General features: G+C 42.4%; 1 protein-coding gene across 2 annotated transcripts; it reads right to left on the bottom strand.

Moving 5' to 3' along the window:
• Positions 1–5185: 5185 nt before the first annotated feature.
• Positions 5186–20522, bottom strand: LOC139757838 (uncharacterized). Of its 2 annotated transcripts, none has more exons than XM_071678735.1 (3): positions 20380–20522; positions 7044–7240; positions 5186–6635 (listed from the first exon to the last, which is right to left on the bottom strand). In XM_071678735.1, the coding sequence occupies exons 2-3, from the start codon at positions 7165–7167 to the stop codon at positions 5335–5337; spliced, it is 1425 nt and encodes a 474-aa protein (XP_071534836.1). In that variant the 5' UTR covers positions 7168–7240; positions 20380–20522; the 3' UTR covers positions 5186–5334. The 2 variants fall into 2 exon arrangements, with proteins under 2 accessions (XP_071534836.1, XP_071534837.1); XM_071678736.1 differs by lacking the exon at positions 20380–20522 and adding an exon at positions 18626–18697.
• Between the last annotated feature and the right edge of the window lie 222 nt (positions 20523–20744).

Genomic DNA, 20744 nt, shown 5'->3' with positions numbered 1-20744 from the left:
GATAGCGCAAGGAAACAGGCAAAAGAATGGCCCAACCCACCCACATACACATGTATATACATAGACGCCCACACACGCACATATACATACCTATACATTTTAACGAATACATACACAGACATATACATATAGACACATGCACATATTCAGATATGTTGCCTTCATCAATTTCCACCGCCATCCCGCCACACATGAAATGACAACTCCCTCCCTCCGGGTGCGCGCGAGGTAGCTTTAGGAAAAGACAACAAAGGCCACATGCGTCCACCCTCAGACTCTAGCTGTCATGTGTAATGTACCGAATCCACACCTCCCTTTCCATATCCAGGCCACACAAAACTTTCCATGGTTTACCCCAGACGCTTTACATGCTCTGGTTCAATCCATTGACAGCACATCGACCTCGGTATACCACATCGTTCCAATGTACTCTATTCCTTGCACGCCTTTCACCATCCTGTACGTTCAGGCTCCGATCGCTCAAAATCTTTTTCACTCCATCCTTCCACCTACAATTTGGTCTCCCACTTCTCATTCCCTCCACCTCTAATACATATATCCTCTTGGTCGATCTTTCCTCACTAATTCTCTCCATATGACCAAATCATTTCAATACACCCTCTTCTGCTCTCTCGAAAACACTCTTTTTATTACCACACATCTCTCTTACTCTTTCATTACTTATTCGATCAAACCACCTCACACCACATATTGTTCTCAAACATCTCATTTCCAACACATCCACCCTCCTCCGCACAACCCTATCTATAGCCCATGCCTCACAATCATATAACATTGTTGGAAACACTATTCCTTCAAACATACCCATTTTTGCTCTCCGAGATAACGTTCTCGTCTTCCACACATTCTTTAACACTCCCAGAACCTTCGCCCCCTTCCCCACCCTGTGACCCAATTCCGCTTTCATGGTTCCATCCGCTGCCAAATCCACTCCCAGATATCTAAAACACTTCACTTCCTCCAGTTTTCTCCATTCAAACTTACCTCCCAATTGACTGGTCCCTCAACCCTACCGAACCTAATAACCTTGCTCTTATTCACATTTACTCTCAGCTTTCTTCTTTCACACACTCTACCAAACTCAGTCACCAGCTTCTCCAGTTTCTCACCCGAATCAGCCACAGGCGTTGTATCATCAGCGAACAACTGACTCACTTCCCAAGCCCTCTCATCCGCAACAGACTGCATACTTGCCTCTCTCTCCAAAACTCTTGCATTCACCTCCCTAACAAACCCATCCATAAACAAATTATACAACCATGGAAACATCACGCACCCCTGCCGCAAATCGACATTCACTGGGAACCAATCGCTTTCCCCTCCTCCTACTCGTACACATGCCTTACATCCTCGATAAAAGCTTTTCACTGCTTCTAGCAACTTACCTTCCACACCATATACTTTTAATACCTTCCACAGAGCATCTCTATCAACTCTATCATATGCCTTCTCCAATACAAATCCATCTGCTTTTTTGAGTATCTTTCACACATTCTTCAAAGCAAACACCTGATCCACACATACTCTACCACTTCTGAAACCACACTGCTCCTCCCCAATCTGATGCTCTGTACATGCCTTCACCCTCTCAATCAATACCCTCCTATATAATTTCCCAGGAATACTCAACAAACTTATACCTCAGTAATTTGAACACTCACCTTTATCCCCTTTGCCTTTGTACAATGGAACTATACATGCATTCCGCCAACCCTCAGGCATTTCACCATGAACCATACATATATCGAATATCCTCTCCAACCAGTCAACAACACAGTCACCCCCTTATTTGATAAGTTCCACAGCAATACCATCCAAACCCGCCGCCTTGCCGACTTTCATCTTCCGCAAAGCTTTCATTACCTCTTCTCTGTTTACCAAATCATTCTCCCTGACCCTCTCACTTCACACAACACCTCGACCAAAACACCCTACATCCTATATCTCCCACTCTATCATCAAACATTCAACAAACCTTCCAAATACTCACTCCATCTCCGTCTCACTTCACCACTACTTGTTATTACCTCCCCATTTGCCTCCTTCACCGATGTTCCCATTTGTTCTATTGTCTTACGCACCTTATTTACCTCCTTCCTAAACATATTTCTATTCTCCCTAAAATTTGATGATACTCTCTCACCCCAACTCTCATATATATATATATATATATATATATATATACGAATAAAGCGCATAAGAACCCGCACCTTCATAGAACATACAAACCTCCAACAGCCAGGATCGAACCCGGGACCCCTGTGCAAGAGGCGGGAATGCTAACCGCTAGGCTATGGGCCTGACTAATAGGAAACAACTATTCGAATACTAAGTACTCGAATACCCTTCGTCTCACATTGGTGAGCAACGGGGTCTATACCGGTTATTTCCCAACAGGCGCACATAGCCAACAGAAAGCATTTTACCGAACCTGAAATAACAACCCCCTCCCCCCAAATGTGTGCGAGATAGCGCTAGGAAAAGACAACAAAGGCCCCATTCGTTCACACTCAGTCTCTAGCTGTCATGTAATAATGCACCGAAACCACAGCTCCCTTTCCACATCCAGGCCCCACAAAACTTTCTATGGTTTACCCCAGACGCTTCACATGCCCTGGTTCAATCCATTGACAGCACGTCGACCCCGGTATACCACATCGTTCCAATTTACCCTATTCCTTTCACGCCTTTCACCCACCTGCATATTCAGGCCCCGATCACACAAATTCTTTTTCACTCCATCTTTCCACCGCCAATTTGGTCTCCCACTTCTCCTCGTTCCCTCCACCTCTGACACATATATCCTCTTGGTCAATCTTTCCTCACTCATTCTCTCCATGTGACCAAACCATTTCAAAACACCCTCTTCTGCTCTCTCAACCACACTCTTTTTATTACCACACATCTCTCTTACCCTTACATTACTTACTCGATCAAACCACCTCACACCACATATTGTCCTCAAACATCTCATTTCCAGCACATCCACCCTCCTCCGCACAACTCTATCTATAGCCCACGCCTCGCAACCATATAACATTGTTGGAACCACTATTCCTTCAAATATACCAATTTTTGCTTTCCGAGATAATGTTCTCGACTTCCACACATTCTTCAAAGCTCCCAGAACTTTCGTTCCCTCCCCCCCTCTATGATTCACTTCCGCTTCCATGATTCCATCCGCTGCCAAATCCACTCCCAGTTATCTAAAACACTTCACTTCCTCCAGTTTTTCTCCATCTAAACTTACCTCCCAATTGACTTGTCCTCAACCCTACTGTACCTAATAACCTTACTCCTATTCACATTTACTCTCAACTTTCAATAACCTTACTCCTATTCACATTTACTCTCAACTTTCTTCTTTCACACATTTTACCAAACTCAGTCACCAGCTTCTGCAGTTTCTCACACGAATCAGCCACCAGCGCTGTATCATCAGCGAACAACAACCGACTCACTTCCCAAGCTCTTTCATCTACAACAGACTGCACACTTGCCCCTCTTTCCAAAATTCTTGCATTTACCTCCCTAACAACCCCAGCCATAAACAAATTAAACAACCATAGAGACATCACACACCCCTGCCGCAAACCTACATTCACTGAGAACCAATCACTTTCCTCTCTTCCTACACGTACATTATGCCTTACAACCCCGATAAAAACTTTTCACTGCTTCTAACAGCTTGCCTCCCACACCATACGCTCTTAATATCTTCCACAGAGCATCTCTATCAACTCTATCATATGCCTTCTCCAGATCCATAAATGCTACATTGAAATCCATTTCCTTTTCTAAGTATTTCTCACATACATTCTTCAAAGCAAACACCTGATCAACACATCCTCTACCACTTCTGAAACCACACTGCTCTTCCCCAATCTGATGCTCTTTACATGCCTTCACCCTCTCAATCAATACCCTCCCATAAAATTTCCCAGGAATACTCAACAAACTTATACCTCTGTAATTTGAGCACTCACTTTCATCCCCTTTGCCTTTGTACAATGGCACTATGCAAGCATTCCGCCAATCCTCAGGCACCTCACCATGAGTCATATATACATTAAATAACCTTACCAACCAGTCAACAATACAATCACCCCCTTTTTTAATAAATTCCACTGTCATACCATCCAAACCTGCTGCCTTGCCGGCTTTCATCTTCCTCAAAGCTTTTACTACCTCTTCTCTGTTTACCAAATCATTTTCCCTAACCCTCTCACTCTGCACGCCACCTCGACCAAAACACCTTACATCTGCCACTCTATCACTAAACACATTCAACACACCTTCAAAATACTCACTCCATCTCCTCCTCACATCACCACTACTTGTTATCACCTCCCTATCAGCCCCCTTCACTGAAGTTCCCATTTGTTCCCTTTTCTTACGCACTTTATTTACCTCCTTCCAAAACATCTTTTTATTCTCCCTAAAATTCAATGATACTCTCTCACCCTAACTCTCATTTGCCCTCTTTTTCACCTCTTGCACCTTTCTCTTGACCTCCTGTCTCTTTCTTTTATACATCTCCCACTCATTTGCACTATTTCCCTGCAAAAATCGTTCAAATGCCTCTGTCTTCTCTTTCACTAATAATCTTACATCTTCATCCCACCACTCACTAAACTTTCTAATCTGCCCACCTCCCACGCTTCTCATGGAACAAGCATCTTTTGCGCAAGACATCATTGCTTCCCTAAATACATTCCATTCCTCCCCCACTCCCATTGTTCTCACCTTTTTCCATTCTGTACTCAGTCTCTCCTGGTACTTCCTCACACAATCCTCCTTTCCAAGCTCACTTACTCTCACCACTCTTTTCACCCCAACATTCTCTCTTCTTTTCTGAAAACCTCTACAAATCTTCACCTTCGCCTCCACAAGATAATGATCAGACATCCCTCCAGTTGCACCTCTCAGCACATTAACATCCAAAAGTCTCTCTTTCGCGCGCCTACCAATTAACATGTAATCCAAGAACGCTATCTGGCCATCTCTCTACTTATATACGTATACTTATGTATATCTTTCTTTTTAAACCAGGTATTCCCAATCATCAGTCCTTATATATATATATATATATATATATATATATATATATATATATATATGGTAAATAAGTCATAGATTGGTGAGTCTTGTAAGAAACACCGAGTTTTATAATACTATATTTATCTGTTTTACAAAATTCACATAAAGATATATTTGAATACTACTATTTTACATCATATATCATATAATATAAATATTGTATAATCCGTCAGACTGTAGTAATGTACAATGAACCTGAGAGTGTCCAGCACTTCACTCAGATTCTCCATTGAACAACCCGTTCTCATCTGCTTCAATAATGAGATCGAGCAGTCTCGTGTTCAAGTCTTTGTTCTTCCCGGACACGATCTCTTCACGTACTGGCTTTAAGACCTGGGTGAGAAGACTCCTCATTATAGACTCCCCTCTCTGCGTAAGCATCAAGCCCGAAATCAGCTTCGCCATACCTACTTTCAGGCCATCAACCGCCATCCTGATTGGGAAACAAATGGGTTTGTCGAGCACAGAAGGTTTAACCTCTTTGTTCACAGGGTTACAGGTACTCAGAGTTCCCATCGTCAGGGTAGCGCCTAGCATGAACCCTACGACGAGGGTCTGCTTCCAGTCTGACATGAACTGGTCAAAGTCCCACTTGGTAGCAGGGTAACCTAACTTGGCCGTCAGATTGGCGAAGGTAGAGTGATACTGCTGCAGGAGCTCCTCCAGGTGCGCCTTCCGAACTGCCCCCGTAGTAGAAGTATGCAGCAGGTACTGCAGGTCATGCATTGGGCTGCCCCAGGTACAGCAAGCCCAGTCGATGATTTTGATTCCTTCTATTTCACGTTGAGTCTGACCTGGAGTCGGGTCTTTGTATCGGTACATGAAGTTGTTATTCCAAAAGTCTCCATGATTTAAACATGCCATGGTGTCTCCTCCTACTGGTAGAGAGCTTACACTGCCGTCGATCAAAGCCTTCTTAGACAGTTCAAGTCTCCTGAGTACATCTTCCTTGTCACCCAAGCTCTTGAGAAATGCGCTGCAGGTTTCATGCGTCACATGCGCCATCATTTTAAAGGTCCTGATATATTCCACTACACTCTGGATAAACGGATACTTCTCGGGGAAGTTACTGGATTGACCGTAGGCGTATGAGAGCGCGTGGACCCTCGCAATCATGTCTACGGCACCTTTCGCATGATGGTAGTCCAAGCCCTTATACTTGTCGTTCGTTTCGTATCCAAGATACTTAATATTCTCCATCAGTAAGATGAACGTCTTCTCTGTACACTTGCCGTAGATCAGATCAGGAATGGGTATTTGGGGCTCCTCAGGTGCCCTGGCAGCTTGAAATTCATTCATTTCTCGTATAACTTCGGAGTACATCAGGTATTCCTTCATGTCAGCTTTCACTTTGTGATTGAACTCGCGGCTCATGGGGTCCGAACTGAGGAACTTGGCCATCAAATGGTAGACGATTTTCTCGTCAGTCGTGACCGAACTTGCCGCTTCCCTCACGGATGTCTCCACGTCTACCATCGCCAGCTCGGAGTTGAACCCATCACCAGGGTTTGTGCCTGGAAAAGATGTGATCACTGACAGATAATACACACATTTTGCTTTCCAGAATGACTAAAGAGCGCATAAAAAAATTTCTCTTTACAGTTCTTTTGATCTTTTTTTTGTCATGCTTGTCATTCAATGGCGTACACCTTGGCTAGGCTCTTTCTCCGCTTCTTTTGACATCGACCAAACGCACGCAAAACAAACACATACACACACACGAGAGATAGATAGATAGATAGATAGATAGATAGATAGATATATATATATATATATATATATAGAGAGAGAGAGAGAGAGAGAGAGAGAGAGAGAGAGAGAGAGAGAGAGAGAGAGAGAGAGAGAGCAAAGGCCATTCCCGAAGCTCTTCGAGAAATGGGAGGTGAGGGGATGACGGCTCTCCTCCTGGTGGAATGGCTTACCTTTGGCGACGGTGAAGGAGAGGACAGAGAGTGAGGCTCGTGGTCGGGTCTTGGCTACGTGCTCCCCAAGGGCGTGCTCTAGCCACACCTTCGTGATCTCCTTACTGGACGATGGCGTCTTCATGGTCGCGATGACGGCCGCTCGCCACCAACTACTCTCTCGCACACCAAGCCTCCAGCAACGTAAGACTCTGAGGCTGCCGGGGCAAACGATGAAAAACGAAGCATTAACAAACACGTTCACATACGTCCGAAGCTGCTGGCAAATGAACTTAGTGACTATCTCCTTAACAGCACATACTAGGCTATTCTGCTAATCGTAATGTATACACTTGAACTTTACCTGTTGCTATGAAAGTATGGAGATATTCGTAATCCTACTAATCTGTATATACTGGTATATGCTCAGTGGAGTTAAGGAATAGATATGCAAACATGACTCATGCAACAGACATGGAAAATATGTATTCACAGCAACCAACACTCATGTTCTTCAAGCACAGAACACGGTGAACATACAAGCGCTTTATCAAAAAGAAGTAAACTTACACGTCTTCCACATCTAACTAGGAATTCTACATATATACCTGCCCCCTGGAAATAAGTATAAACACATATCCTAACTGCAACACAGTAATACACACACACACACATACACACACACACACACACACACACACACACACACGCACACACACACACACACACACACATTCGCCATTTCCTGAGTTAGCGAGGTAGCGTTAAGAACAGAGGACTGAGCTTTAAGAGGGAAAGTCCTCACATGGCCCTCTTCTTTGTTCTTTTTTTTTAGAAAAAATGAAAAACGGGAGGGGAAGATTTCCAACCCCTTCGCTCCCTCCCCTTTTAGTCGCCTTTCACGACACGCAATGAATACGTGGGAAGTGTTCTTTCCCTCTATCCCCAGGGATATATATATATATATATATATATATATATATATATATATATATATATATAATATATATATATATATATATATATATATATATATATATATATATATATATATATATATATATATATATATATATACAATCACCATTGGAAAGAAAATAAGAACAGCTAGTACTTTCGTTTGTTACATCCACAGAAAGAGTGGGCGAGATACAAGAATTAATGTTGTTAAAAGCATACAGGCAGCAGTGAGAAAGGGGCTTCACTAATCCCCGTGGAGAGCAGGTGGGCAGAGTGAGGTCTAATGATGTGACCTGACGTGTCTGACCTTCCTCCCCTTACGTAGTGTTTGGACTGGCTACAAAACTCATCCAGTAGATGACTGTTCAGGGTCATAGACCTGGGGCGTTCTACACAGGGGAAGTAGATTGACTAAACTCTACCTTGTACGACATTCGGTGACTCTTATAGTTCTTTGGCTCCCTGAGTCGAAACTTAAAGAGATTTAGAGTGAGGGCCTAAACTACCGTGGTGGAAATGGTATGCTTCAAATATTTGTCAAAAGGATCTCTGATCTGTTCTTTTGCAATCTATGTCTTTGGATATGTCACAACGATATCCCAATGCAAACACATCCCAGCGTGACCAGATCCACTTGCAGCCAGATCCTATTGCAAAGACTCTCTCGTAGCCAAACCCCAATACTATAAAACCTCAAATAAACCAGACTCAAGCTTGAACAGAGTCCAATACAATCAAACCCCAAACATTGCCCGACTCCAATATAATCAGACCCCAGAACAACAACGCCTCAACTCATCCAGGCTCCAGCGCACTTGAGCACCAAGGCTTCAGTGTACCTACGTTTCCAGACATGCAGATGCAAACGCACCGAGGGCTGGACGCATCCAGACCGAGTGTCCGAAGATTATACACCTAAACACACTCAGATCCTTACAAATCTAGGCGTCAACTAATCGACGTACCTAGAAAATCAGATACGCAAGCTCCAGTGAGTCTAGCTATCAACGCGACAGGGCTCCAAACTCCACCGATTTTTAGACTTAAGGCTACCAGTTGGAACTCATACAAACGTCAACTCACCTAAGATTCAAAACAGCCACACCCAAATCTAAAAAAGATCCAACGTAACCAGCTTCCTTACTCAAACACACTCATTCCTCGGTTTAACAGCCCAGCGAAATGAGGCCCTAAAGCAACCGTCCCAGTATGACTACCTCCAAATGCAACCAGCTCTCAACTTAACGGGGATTCAACACAATGAGCCATTAAGTCGATCAGGCTCCCGACACACCCGAGCATCAATGCCTCTAGGTGTTAATGCTTCCAAGACGTGATATACCCAAACACTAATGCACCCAAGACTCGATACAATCAGGAGCCATCCTTCGTAGAGCTACACTTAACTTCATATTAGATTGGCCAATTCATTACAAACCTAGATCCCACTATCTTTGACCGTGACACTTTCACGGGCCGCCCGGGGTCGAGCGTATGGGTTCGAATCCTGGTTGCGACAGTCTGTCCACAGTTCATCCATCTGTTCATCCTCATGTAAGGGCTGGTCGATAAATTGGGTGCCTGGCTTAGGCTAGGGTATATATAAATATATATATATATATATATATATATATATATATATATATATATATATATATATATATATATATATATATATATATATTGGAAAGGATCACAATTTTGCGCGTGATCAAGATTTTCCTATGAGTCCACGGGGAAAATGAAACACGAAAAGTTCCCAAGTGCACTTTCGTGTAATAATCACATCATCAGGGGAGACACAAGAGAGGAATATAACAGTCAGTTGATACACATTGAGGAGACGAAGCTAGGACGCCATTTGGAAAACACATGTTTTCCAAATGGCGTCCTAGCTTCGTCTCCTAGATGTGTATCAACTGACTGTTATATTCCTCTCTTGTGTCTCCCCTGATGATGTGATTATTACACGAAAGTGCACTTGGGAACTTTTCGTGTTTCATTTTCCCCGTGGACTCATAGGAATATATATATATATATATATATATATATATATATATATATATATATATATATATATATATATATATATATATATATACATATATATATATATATATATATATATATATATATATATATATATATATATATCGTTAATGAGTTAGCATTGATTAGGGCGTTCAGCTGCCCATGCCGTCTTCTAAAACATAAGGAAAAAATAAGGCAACCTAACCTAAGGCATAGACCGAACTGAAAACAAGAATTAACGCAACCAGGCCTGTAGCCACTGAGGTATCTAACGCACCCACGGCCTCAAAGCACCCAAGAATCGCCTCCCGACGTAAAGAGATTGCGGGAAGCAGTAATGACATTAAGGTTTTTCTGGTCGGGCGAGTCCGGAGCTGTAAGTCTGGAGACGGCAGTTGGCGAGTTCATTAACTAAGTCCTTCCCGCGGCAGGGTAAGAGGGCAGAGGAGGATCACGGGCGCGGGCGAAGGTCGCTGTAAGTAGCTCTCCGAGGCTGCGATGCAGTGACTCCATCAGGAAGGTCGTGAAGGTTCTCAGTGCTTACAAGGCAAGTAACTCCTGCAGATCACAGTGTAGACCGCTACTAGTCACCTCTCTAAACCCACCTCCCGAGACTAGATTTGCCCAGAGATCACAATCACAACCCAACAGTGATTATAATTTGCCCAGAGTGCACCAAAAACCTTGTAGATCACACGTTACGACCAGGAGCTATTTCTGCTCGACCACAACCTCATCTCAAGAACGATTTCTCCAAGATCATAACCCCACTCCAGGATGTTTTTTTTTTTTTTTTTGTCCTAGATTACACCTCATCCCACAAAATGATACTCCTAGATCACAACCTCACCTTGGAAACTATTTCTCCTTGATCACCCTAGGAACAATTTCTCCTCAATTACAACCTCATCTCAGGAACTATTTCTTTTAGATCACAACCTCACCAGAGGAAGTAATGTATTACCTCACCAGAGGAAGTATTGTATTACAACCTCATCAGAGGAAGTATTGTATTACAACCTCATCAGAGGAAGTATTGTATTACAACCTCATCAGAGGAAGTATTGTATTACAACCTCACCAGAGGAAGTATTGTATTACAACCTCACCAGAGTAAGTATTGCACTACAACCTCACCAGAGGAAGTATTGTATTACAACCTCACCAGAGGAAGGAATGTATTACTACCTCACCAGAGGAAGTATTGTATTACAACCTCACCAGAGGAAGTAATGTATTACAACCTCACCAGAGGAAGTATTGTATTACAACCTCACCAGAGTAAGTATTGCACTACAACCTCACCAGAGGAAGTATTGTATTACAACCTCACCAGAGGAAGTAATGTATTACAACCTCACCAGAGGAAGTATTGTATTACAACCTCACCAGAGGAAGCATTGTATTGCAGCCTCACTAGAGGAAGTATTGTATTACAACCTCACCAGAGGAAGTATTGTATTGCAGCCTCACTAGAGGAAGTATTGTATTACAACCTCACCAGAGGAAGTATTGTATTGCAGCCTCACTAGAGGAAGTATTGTATTACAATCTCACCAGAGGAAGTATTGTATTACAACCTCACCAGAGGAAGTATTGTATTACTCTTGATCACAAACACATCCCAGACACTATTTTTCCTAGATCACAACTCACTCCACGAACTGTTTTTCCTAAATCATAACCTCACCTCAGGAACTAATCTTTCTAAATCATCTCACCTTCACCCAAGAAACTGTGTCTCCTCGACCACAACTCTTCCCAGGTGCCACGTCAATCAAATCAGTGTATCCCACCCAGAGGTCCCTCACACCGCTGGTGATGCATGCGTGCCAGCCGCCCAAATGATGGTACTATGTGGTGTTATAGCCTAAAACTTTCGGTCATCAGCGATGTTCTTTCTGTCACGTTGGAAAATACATTTCACACACAAGTTTTCCCCCTCGCGTTACCCAACGCCATGAACGAAAAATTATTGCTAATCAAATTTACAAAAAAAAGGCAAAAAAAAAATCTTGTTATGTCAAGATTTTTTTTTTGTTCAAATTGCATGACGATGCACCAAATGGAGTAGGCAAGACCTTTGACAGTAGCGAGGCACTTAGGAGGCGTCGGGCACTACTGAAGTAGATCATGGCATATTCTGTAAGCCACTCACCTTGACCTTAACGCACTCAGCAGCAAGCTGGTCTGAACTACAACGCACCAACTCCCCTGAACCGGGACTCGAGAATCGACGCACCTTAAGCTATCGATCGCTACGGTATCACAACGCTTTCAAGTGTCTACTTCACCAAAGGGCCTTAACGCACCTGGGCGGATCACAACGCACTTACAGCTACCGGTAGCTCATACCGCACTCAATGACAGATCATTCTCCTGGTAATAAGTCGGTCTAGAACTTAATATAAATGCAGTGTAAATATCTTACTGGTATGCTAATTGATTACAGCTGGAGTATGAAGACCCATGTGAGGTGTGTGAGCGGGCAGGGGGCCCACGATGGTGTGTGTGTGTGTGTGTGTGTGTGTGTGTGTGTGTGTGTGTGTGTGTGTGTGTGAAAGCCCCCAGAGACATTATGTGAGGAACCCCCGATGGTGCACGAGGGTATGCAGCTGGTGTTTCAAGTTCTACAGGGGGTGTGTAAGGGGAAATAGGAGGGAGGTCTGAGGGGCCTACAGATGTGTGTGGGTAAATAGCTGGTACTGGAGGGTATACAGCGGGTGTGTGAGGGACCACAGACGGTATATGAGGGTAAACAGGTGATGTGCGAGAGTAAACACCTGGCGCAAGAGGGTCCACAGGTGGTGTATGAGGATAGAGCTTGAGTGTGAAAGCCTAAAAGGGGCATGTGAAGGTAGACAGGTGGCATATGAAAGCAGACTATCGGTATATAAGCGCCCTCAGCTGGTGTATGTGTGGAGAAGACACCTAGTGTGTGAGGGGCCACCACATAGTTGTGTCTAGTTAGAACAGCTGCTGTGTGAAGGTAAACAAATGATATGTAAAGTGTGTGAGGTGGTATGAGGGCAAACTGATGTGAAACTGTCCTCTACGAGCGATATGAAGGGGGTCGAAGGCAAGGCGCTAATGAAATTCGTAAGCTATACGCCAGGAAGGGTAGACCTTTAGCTAACACAGGGATAGTATTAGGGTTGGATTAGAGTCCAATGCACACTTCAGGCATGTGAGGGGACTATCATCACACCAAGTGACTGGAACAGACTGAGTCAGAGGAAAGTAAAAATAACAGAAGGTGAATGCTGAAGAGCGTAGGTCTAATGACATGAACTGTATTTTCATTTGTCACAATCTCCTGCTATGGACAATAGTCCACTTTAATGCCAGGCCTTAAATGATGCATAAAGCGAAAACGCTTGAAGGGTAGACAAAGACAAGTGAAAATTAGCGTATTAATTTTTGGAAGATGAGAAAATCATTGTCGTTAAGCGAAGGTACAGTACTCCAAAGTGCAGCCATGTAAGGAAAGAAACAGACATTGCAACCTCCCATCCTTGAACACATAGTAATCATGGGATGGGGTATATAAACAGGTATTTTTTTTGGGGGGGAAAAGAAACCGAAGTAATATTTACAAAAAAAGGACAAAGAACCAACATCACAACAAAAGGCAAGTGGGTCAGGCCTGGAGAGTTAAGTCAAACTGGTTTGGACTCGACTTAGTTGAGTGTGTTGAGGGATTGAATTCTTTTTTTTTACTATAAAATCATTGTCATACAGAACAATGAGTAATGAAGAGTGAGGTGGAGGAACCAAGCGAGTGGAACCTTCGGACTCGACAGAATCAACAAGAGTATGTATACAGACCACCAACCATCCTCACTCCTCACACTGCCTGGGGTACAGACTACCATCCTCACTCCTCACACTGCCTGGAGTACAGACTACCATCCTCCCTCCTCACACTGCCTGGAGTACAGACTACCATCCTCACTCCTCACACTGCCTGGGGTATAGACTACCATCCTCACTCCTCACACTGCCTGGAGTACAGACTACCATCCTCCCTCCTCACACTGCCTGGAGTACAGACTACCATCCTCACTCCTCACACTGCCTGGGGTATAGACTACCATCCTCACTCTTCACACTGCCTGAGGACAGACTACCATCCTCACTCCTCACACTGCCTGAGGACAGACTACCATCCTCACTCCTCTCACTGCCTGGAGTACAGACTACCATCCTCACTCCTCACACTGCCTGGGGTACAGACTACCATCCTCACTCCTCACACAGCCTGGAGTACAGACTACCATCCTCACTCCTCACACTGCCTGGGGTACAGACTACCATCCTCCCTCCTCACACTGCCTGGAGTACAGACTACCATCTTCACTCCTCACACTGCGTGGGAGCAGTTGATACACTCGTTGCCAAGTTCTTCTTCAACCCGTTTTCTGCATCGTTACTTTCAGTACCGGCATTTAAAGTATTCAAAGAGAAGAAAAAAAAAAGAGCATCAATTCACAAGTTACATTAACCTTGGTAAGGATGAGCGAGAAAGGTCTAAAGTAGATTTAATCTTGAGTACATACATCAGTAGAACTCTGGGGATGTCGACTTCAAAAGCAACACCTCCCTTACAGTCGTAAAACTGATGTATTTACCCTTCGCATTTACTAGCCCCCTCGGAAGTCATTCTCCACACTCATCCTTTACTAGACTCGCCCTCCGCTTGGTGGCGGTGGTGTGGGTAAGGAAGTCTTTAAACCAGGAGGTGGTGACGGGTCGTGCAAGGGGCCAGTGGTATCTTGATAACATATCAGCCGAGGTAATCAAACTCTGACACTGTCGTCTGCAACCAGTTTACAGACACCACCGCCTAGCTCTTGACGGACAGACTATCAGGCCCTGTCCATTACATCCATAAAAGATAATACATCGGAAAGATAACAGATAATGTTAGCGGCTGTTGAGATAATGCTACATCATAGTCACTATCATCATTAACATCTTAACCATCATCAGGAGAGTGTATCATTAGCGTATTCATGATTAACATCAGTATCATCATTAGCAGCAATATTACCATCAACATCGTCTTTGATATCTTCAATACAGAGAAACACAAAGGAATACAAATGGAATTCAAACAGCACCAGATCACTGGGTCTTTCCGAGGCTGTCTGTGATGAGTGGAAGACACCGAAACTCACAGATCAGTGTGGTAAAAGAAGGTATACACATAACTCAGAGAGAATAAGCTGCAAATTGTCACTGTGACTATACAGGCACAAAAATAATGTGTGAGAAAGTCCTGAACTTGAAGCGAAGTATTTATCAAGTCTATTCTTACACATATCTACAGCACTGCTTTCAACCACGGTCACTGGTAAATCGTCCCATGTGTTAACAATCCTGTTGAAGAAAAAGAACTTCCCCTAATTCGAGGTAAGATGTTTGCCTACGGCGATCAATAATAATAATAATAATAATAATAATAATAATAATAATAATAATGATAATAACAACAACAACAACAACAACAATAATAATAATATTGATAATAATAATAATGATATAATAATAATAATAATAATAATAATAATAATAATAATAATAATAGTAATAATAATGGTGATACAGTTTTTTCATACATATTCGCCATTTCCCGCATTATCGAGGTAGCTTTAAGATCAGAGGACTGAACCTCAGAGGGAATATCCTCACTTGGCCCCCTTCTCTGTTCCTTTTTTTTTGAGAAGTAAAAAACGGGAGGGGAAGATTTCCAGCCACCCGCTCCCTCCCCTTGTACGACACGCAGGGAATACTTTCTACCCTATCCATTACTATGAGCAAAATCAGACGCATCAAGTATCAAGTAACTTGATAGATCTATATTATGAAATGCTTTGGTCATTTTGAATACTTGTATTAGATCACTTCCTAATCTCTTTTCTTAAGCTAAATAAGCTCAAGTCGTTTAATCTGATCTCGATTTAATTTTTTCTCATTTCGGGAATCATTTTGGTAGCTCGACGCTTTTATGTTAAGTACGGTGACCAAAATTGGACACAGTATTCAAGATGTGGACGAACCAGTGAACTGTAAAGAGAATGAGTGATTTCCTCGGGCTTTTAAATTCGAAGGGCCTTCCCATGAATGCAAGAATTTCGCTCGCTCTTTTCAGTTCTCCACTGTACTGCCTACTTAGTTTAAGATATCTGGAGAGGATCAAGCCCAAGTGTTTTTTCCTCATTTACTTTTTTGCAGTTCAACAGAATTCATACTGAAGCTTGTCTCTGTTTTCACTAAAGATTTGTAAATCTATGCACTTATAGATGTTATAACTCATTTGCCACTTATGAGCTCAGTCTATCATTTTGTCTGTGTCAGTTTGAAGCTGTAAACGTCCTAGTTCATTTGTGAATTTATTTCCCAGCTTTGAATCATCAGCGAATTTTGGTATGTCGCAAGGCAGCTCATTATCGATATCAGTTTTGATAGATGAGAAAGAGAAACGATCCCAAAACTAATCCTTGTGGCACTCCACTTGTTACGTTCAACCATTCGAAGGCTTTACCCCTGAATCACAGGGTACTCAATGAAGTACAACCCCACATGACTTTATTTTTGCGAGCGACCTTCGATACAGAACCTTATCGAAAGCTTTTTGAAGATCTAGATAGATAGCATCAACTGCTTTAGTTTTGTTATACTTGTTGATTACATCATAAAGGAAATCATGCAGATACGTCGGACATGAACGATTTTATCGAAAGCTATGCTGAGAATCATATATTATTTGGTGATCCTCTAAATGGTTTACGATTCCATTTCGAGTGATGGTTTCCATAAGCTTACCAACTGCAGATGTTAAGCGATTAGGACTATAATTTCCGGTCTGTGACTTACTAACATTTTTGAATATCGATTTTACAATGGCAAACTTCCATTCATTTGGATTTTTCCCCGTACCAAAAGACTAACTGAAAAGAGCAGTTAAGGGCTTAATCATCTCAATTTTCGCCGCTCTCATTGTTCTCAATTAAATTTTTTCAGGATCTGCTGTTTCATTTATTTCAATTTCGTTTATTGCTGAAAGTGTGTCTTCGGCATTTTATGTCAATTTGTTGCAGAACGTCCCCTCCTCCTGTCAATGAAATTGGATTCGGGACATGGGTTGTGTCTTCGATCGTAAACACAGATGCAGAGAAGGCATTTAGTATTTCTGACATAGATTAGTTGTCTTGAACCACGTCACCGTTTTCCGTAATCAATGGACCTATTGACTGGGTAATGACCGTCTTGCTTCTAACGTAACTGCACAAAGCCTTAGAGCTTCATTTGCTGTTTTCATAGATTACACCTCATATTGACGTTTACTTTGTGGTAAAATACTGTAACTTTCTCTTCGTAAATTGACATAACTTAATCTATCATGTTGGTTATTGGATCCTCTGAGTTCCTCATGAGCTACTTTCCTAGACAACAGACATTCTTTTATTTCACCATTCCACCACCTTGGGCTTGTTTTGGAAACAGACCGTCCACAAAGCTTTGGCGCGCATGTTCCCTCTACTGCTTTGAACGTTTTACTGAAGCTTATCCAAACTCCGTTCATGTGATTTTTTTTTTACATCATCCTAAGTTTGCCAGTCAAGAGCTATGCAAAGATCATTAAAGTTTGCATGCTTAACATCAGGTAATTTGTTGGTAATCCCTTGTACCAAACTTTTCTTTAACTACAACATTATCAAGGAGATCCTCAGTGGCAATTAGACCTAAAGCTAATATATTCTCGTCGCGATTAGGTCTCTAAATGAATTAGATTGGAGTACTTGAATGGAATTCTCCCCATTTAGATACCGTAATGTTAAAAAAAAAATCCCTACAATCACAGTAGTCTGGAGAGTGAGGCGGGCTGGTTATTTCGAGTTGGGAATCGTGGTCGTTCACAAGCGTTGTGAATTGTTCAGAGTAGCTGTAGGAAGTCTGAAAAAACTTCGCACTGGTGGGGACACGGAGTGAGAGAACTGTCTGGTTGCCCAAGGAACAACCTCAGATGACTTTCAGCCTTGTTTTGGATATCGAGAGAACCGCCTACTTGTGGATAACCGAACGACATGACAGGCAATTACAAACCGCACATGTATCAGGCCATAACTCTTAGCATTAACAACTTAGAACATCAATACTGGTCCACAGAGAGGAACTAGGCAAGCAAGAAGTCTAGTTTTTCATCTAGATGATAAGCCTGTGGAGGTTTATGAGTTTACATGAGTACCTCATGTAAACTGACACATCATCTTGAGTTGGGATTTTAATATTGGCAATACTGTCAAGGCCAAGCTGTGAAACCTAGTGAGAGAAATGATCAACGAAGGACTTGTTCTATGACAGATATAATCAGCACAGACTATGAACAAGGTCGACCTTGGACTGGCCTGGATTGGCGCATGAGTGCACTGAATAGCGTAGGGCTATGATACCCTCTCTCTGCAGTCCGTAAACAGGATGTAATAGTATTACCGCCAATTTATGACAATAAATTTCCCTGTACCTAACATCATGATCTCACAGGTTCTTTAAACTAAACTATCCATTCTAACCATGTACCATAATGCTATGAATTGACTGATACTTACTTTCACCTTCCCGAATGGCGAGAACACATTAATCGTACGTCCGCCCGCCACTATACCATTCTCTAAACTAGTGTCTAGTCAGTTCCTCTCTCACAGTTATCATACCTTACATGATCATTATTGTTCCATAGGATTTCCTTGTTACAATATGAGCATTATTGAATATTTCATATATCATTCTAACAATGTAGAGGGAAACTTAATTTAGGAGAGTAATATAACTAAAAAGTTTTTTTTATCTAAGCCACATGAAAAGGAACACATTTGCTGAACTAATGAAGGGCATTATTTGATAACAGATACGTACAACTATACTTAATTTCCATATCTGACAAATGATGTTAGATAAAGAACATATCATCATTCAATAGTGGCATAGAAAAAGGTATACAATCTCCGATATCGTACGCCTACGGTTTCTATCGCTTCTTCCAAACGTCAACCATTCATGTTGACGGTGAGGAATTAACTGCTGACATTTTCTATACCACAGAGTACGATAACTCAGTTGGTTCTGTTATAGACCTGAATATTCTATATCTTAAAAACACGACGACAATAGAGCAACTGTGAGAAAAGGAAAATAATTTACGAGATGCTACCAATAAGTCGCTTGTCAAGTCGTGTGTTGGACTTGAAGGAAAGTAAGTGTACGAAGACCGAAAATAATTACCAGCAGCAACAGAGGATTGCGATATGTATAACGTAGGAAAACAATGACTGAAATATGGAACAAATGCTCACTATATAGGAGTTAATTTTGATAGAGAAAATCCACAAAAAGCGTGAATATATAACAAATTAATGCTTGTAATATGACGAAACAGATAGATGTTAACCGAGGCCGATATTATATCTCGTACAGAGACCTGGTCAACAAAGGAGACTGAAAGACAGGTTCAAGCAGCAGAAAATGAAGGTATTCACATAAATAAGAATGATGACCCGACTTGATAGAGGCATAAACAAGATTTGAATGTAATCATGACCTGCGTCAGAGGCTGGAGAATGAAAACAATTTGCATGGGTGTTGACACAAGCAGAGGCTGAAAAGCTGAATATACCTGAAAAACGTTTATGGGGATGGCTGCCATGAAGGTGATGACCACCTGAAGGGTGAAGGGTTGAAGGCATGGAAGACATCCAGCGAGAAAGAGGATAATTAGTGTCAGGAAGTTGAGGAAAGTGTGTCAGGAGTAAGGCAAGCGGAGGAGGGTGAGGGGAATGGTGACTGGTATGTGGCAGATCCAACAAGCGTCAGGTGAGAGGGTTTGAAGCTGTTTGGTATATTACGCCAGTAGTGAAATAACAACATGGTGCTATGAAGTATTTATGGACCTTCTCCTTGTTCCCTCCACCTCTGACACATATATCCTCTTCGTCAACCTTCCGTCACTCATTCTCTTCATACATCCAAACTATTGCAACATACCCTCTTCTGCTCTCTCAACCACACTCTTTTCATTACCACACATCTCTCTTAACCTATCTACTTACTCGATCAAACCAACTCACACCAAATATTGTCCTCAAACATTTCATTTCCAACACATCCATCCTCCTCAATGCAACCCTATCAATTAGCCCATGCCTCGCAACCATAAGATATTGATGGAACTACTATTCCTTCAAGCATACCCATTTTTACTCTTCAAGATAACGTTCTCTCTTTCCATACATAATAGTAACAGTGAGAACATTTGTTTGTAAAGTATAATGTTGCCTTTCTTTCAAGTGTCTTCAGTTGTACCTACCTTGTAGGCTGGAATGAAGACGACTGTGTGGAGCACCAGCTGGGACGCCCAACCAATGTGACTGGAACCTTGCTACTGTCCGGTCCGCTCTGGTGGCCCCGGACGAGAACCACGAAACTGCTTGATCACTGTGACGGGAACATTGCTACTTACTGCCCAGAGAGAGAGAGAGAGAGAGAGAGAGAGAGAGAGAGAGAGAGAGAGAGAGGCACATCTTATCACCTGGTGGGTCAGCTGTACATGTTGATGTTGGTCGCCGTTGCAGCCACAGGGAGATCCGGGTTCACTGGATGATTGATATGGGTCGTGTGTCAGAACATAGATAACGTGATAAGAACAGGATATGCTGTGGTCTTGTTGTTCAC

Source organism: Panulirus ornatus, chromosome 28 (assembly GCF_036320965.1).
Source record: "Panulirus ornatus isolate Po-2019 chromosome 28, ASM3632096v1, whole genome shotgun sequence".
Taxonomy (NCBI): domain Eukaryota; kingdom Metazoa; phylum Arthropoda; class Malacostraca; order Decapoda; family Palinuridae; genus Panulirus; species Panulirus ornatus.
Note: the sequence above shows the minus strand (reverse complement) of the source record. Positions and strands in the feature narration are given on the sequence as shown.

Bases quoted from the DNA above. Each gene is read 5' to 3' on its own strand.
- LOC139757838 (XM_071678735.1), bottom strand. From the start codon at position 7,167: ATGAAGACGCCATCGTCCAGTAAGGAGATCACGAAGGTGTGGCTAGAG. The intron at 6,636-7,043 runs GTAAGCCATTCC...CATCTTTTCCAG, and splicing joins CTCCTTCACCGTCGCCAAAG to GCACAAACCCTGGTGATGGG.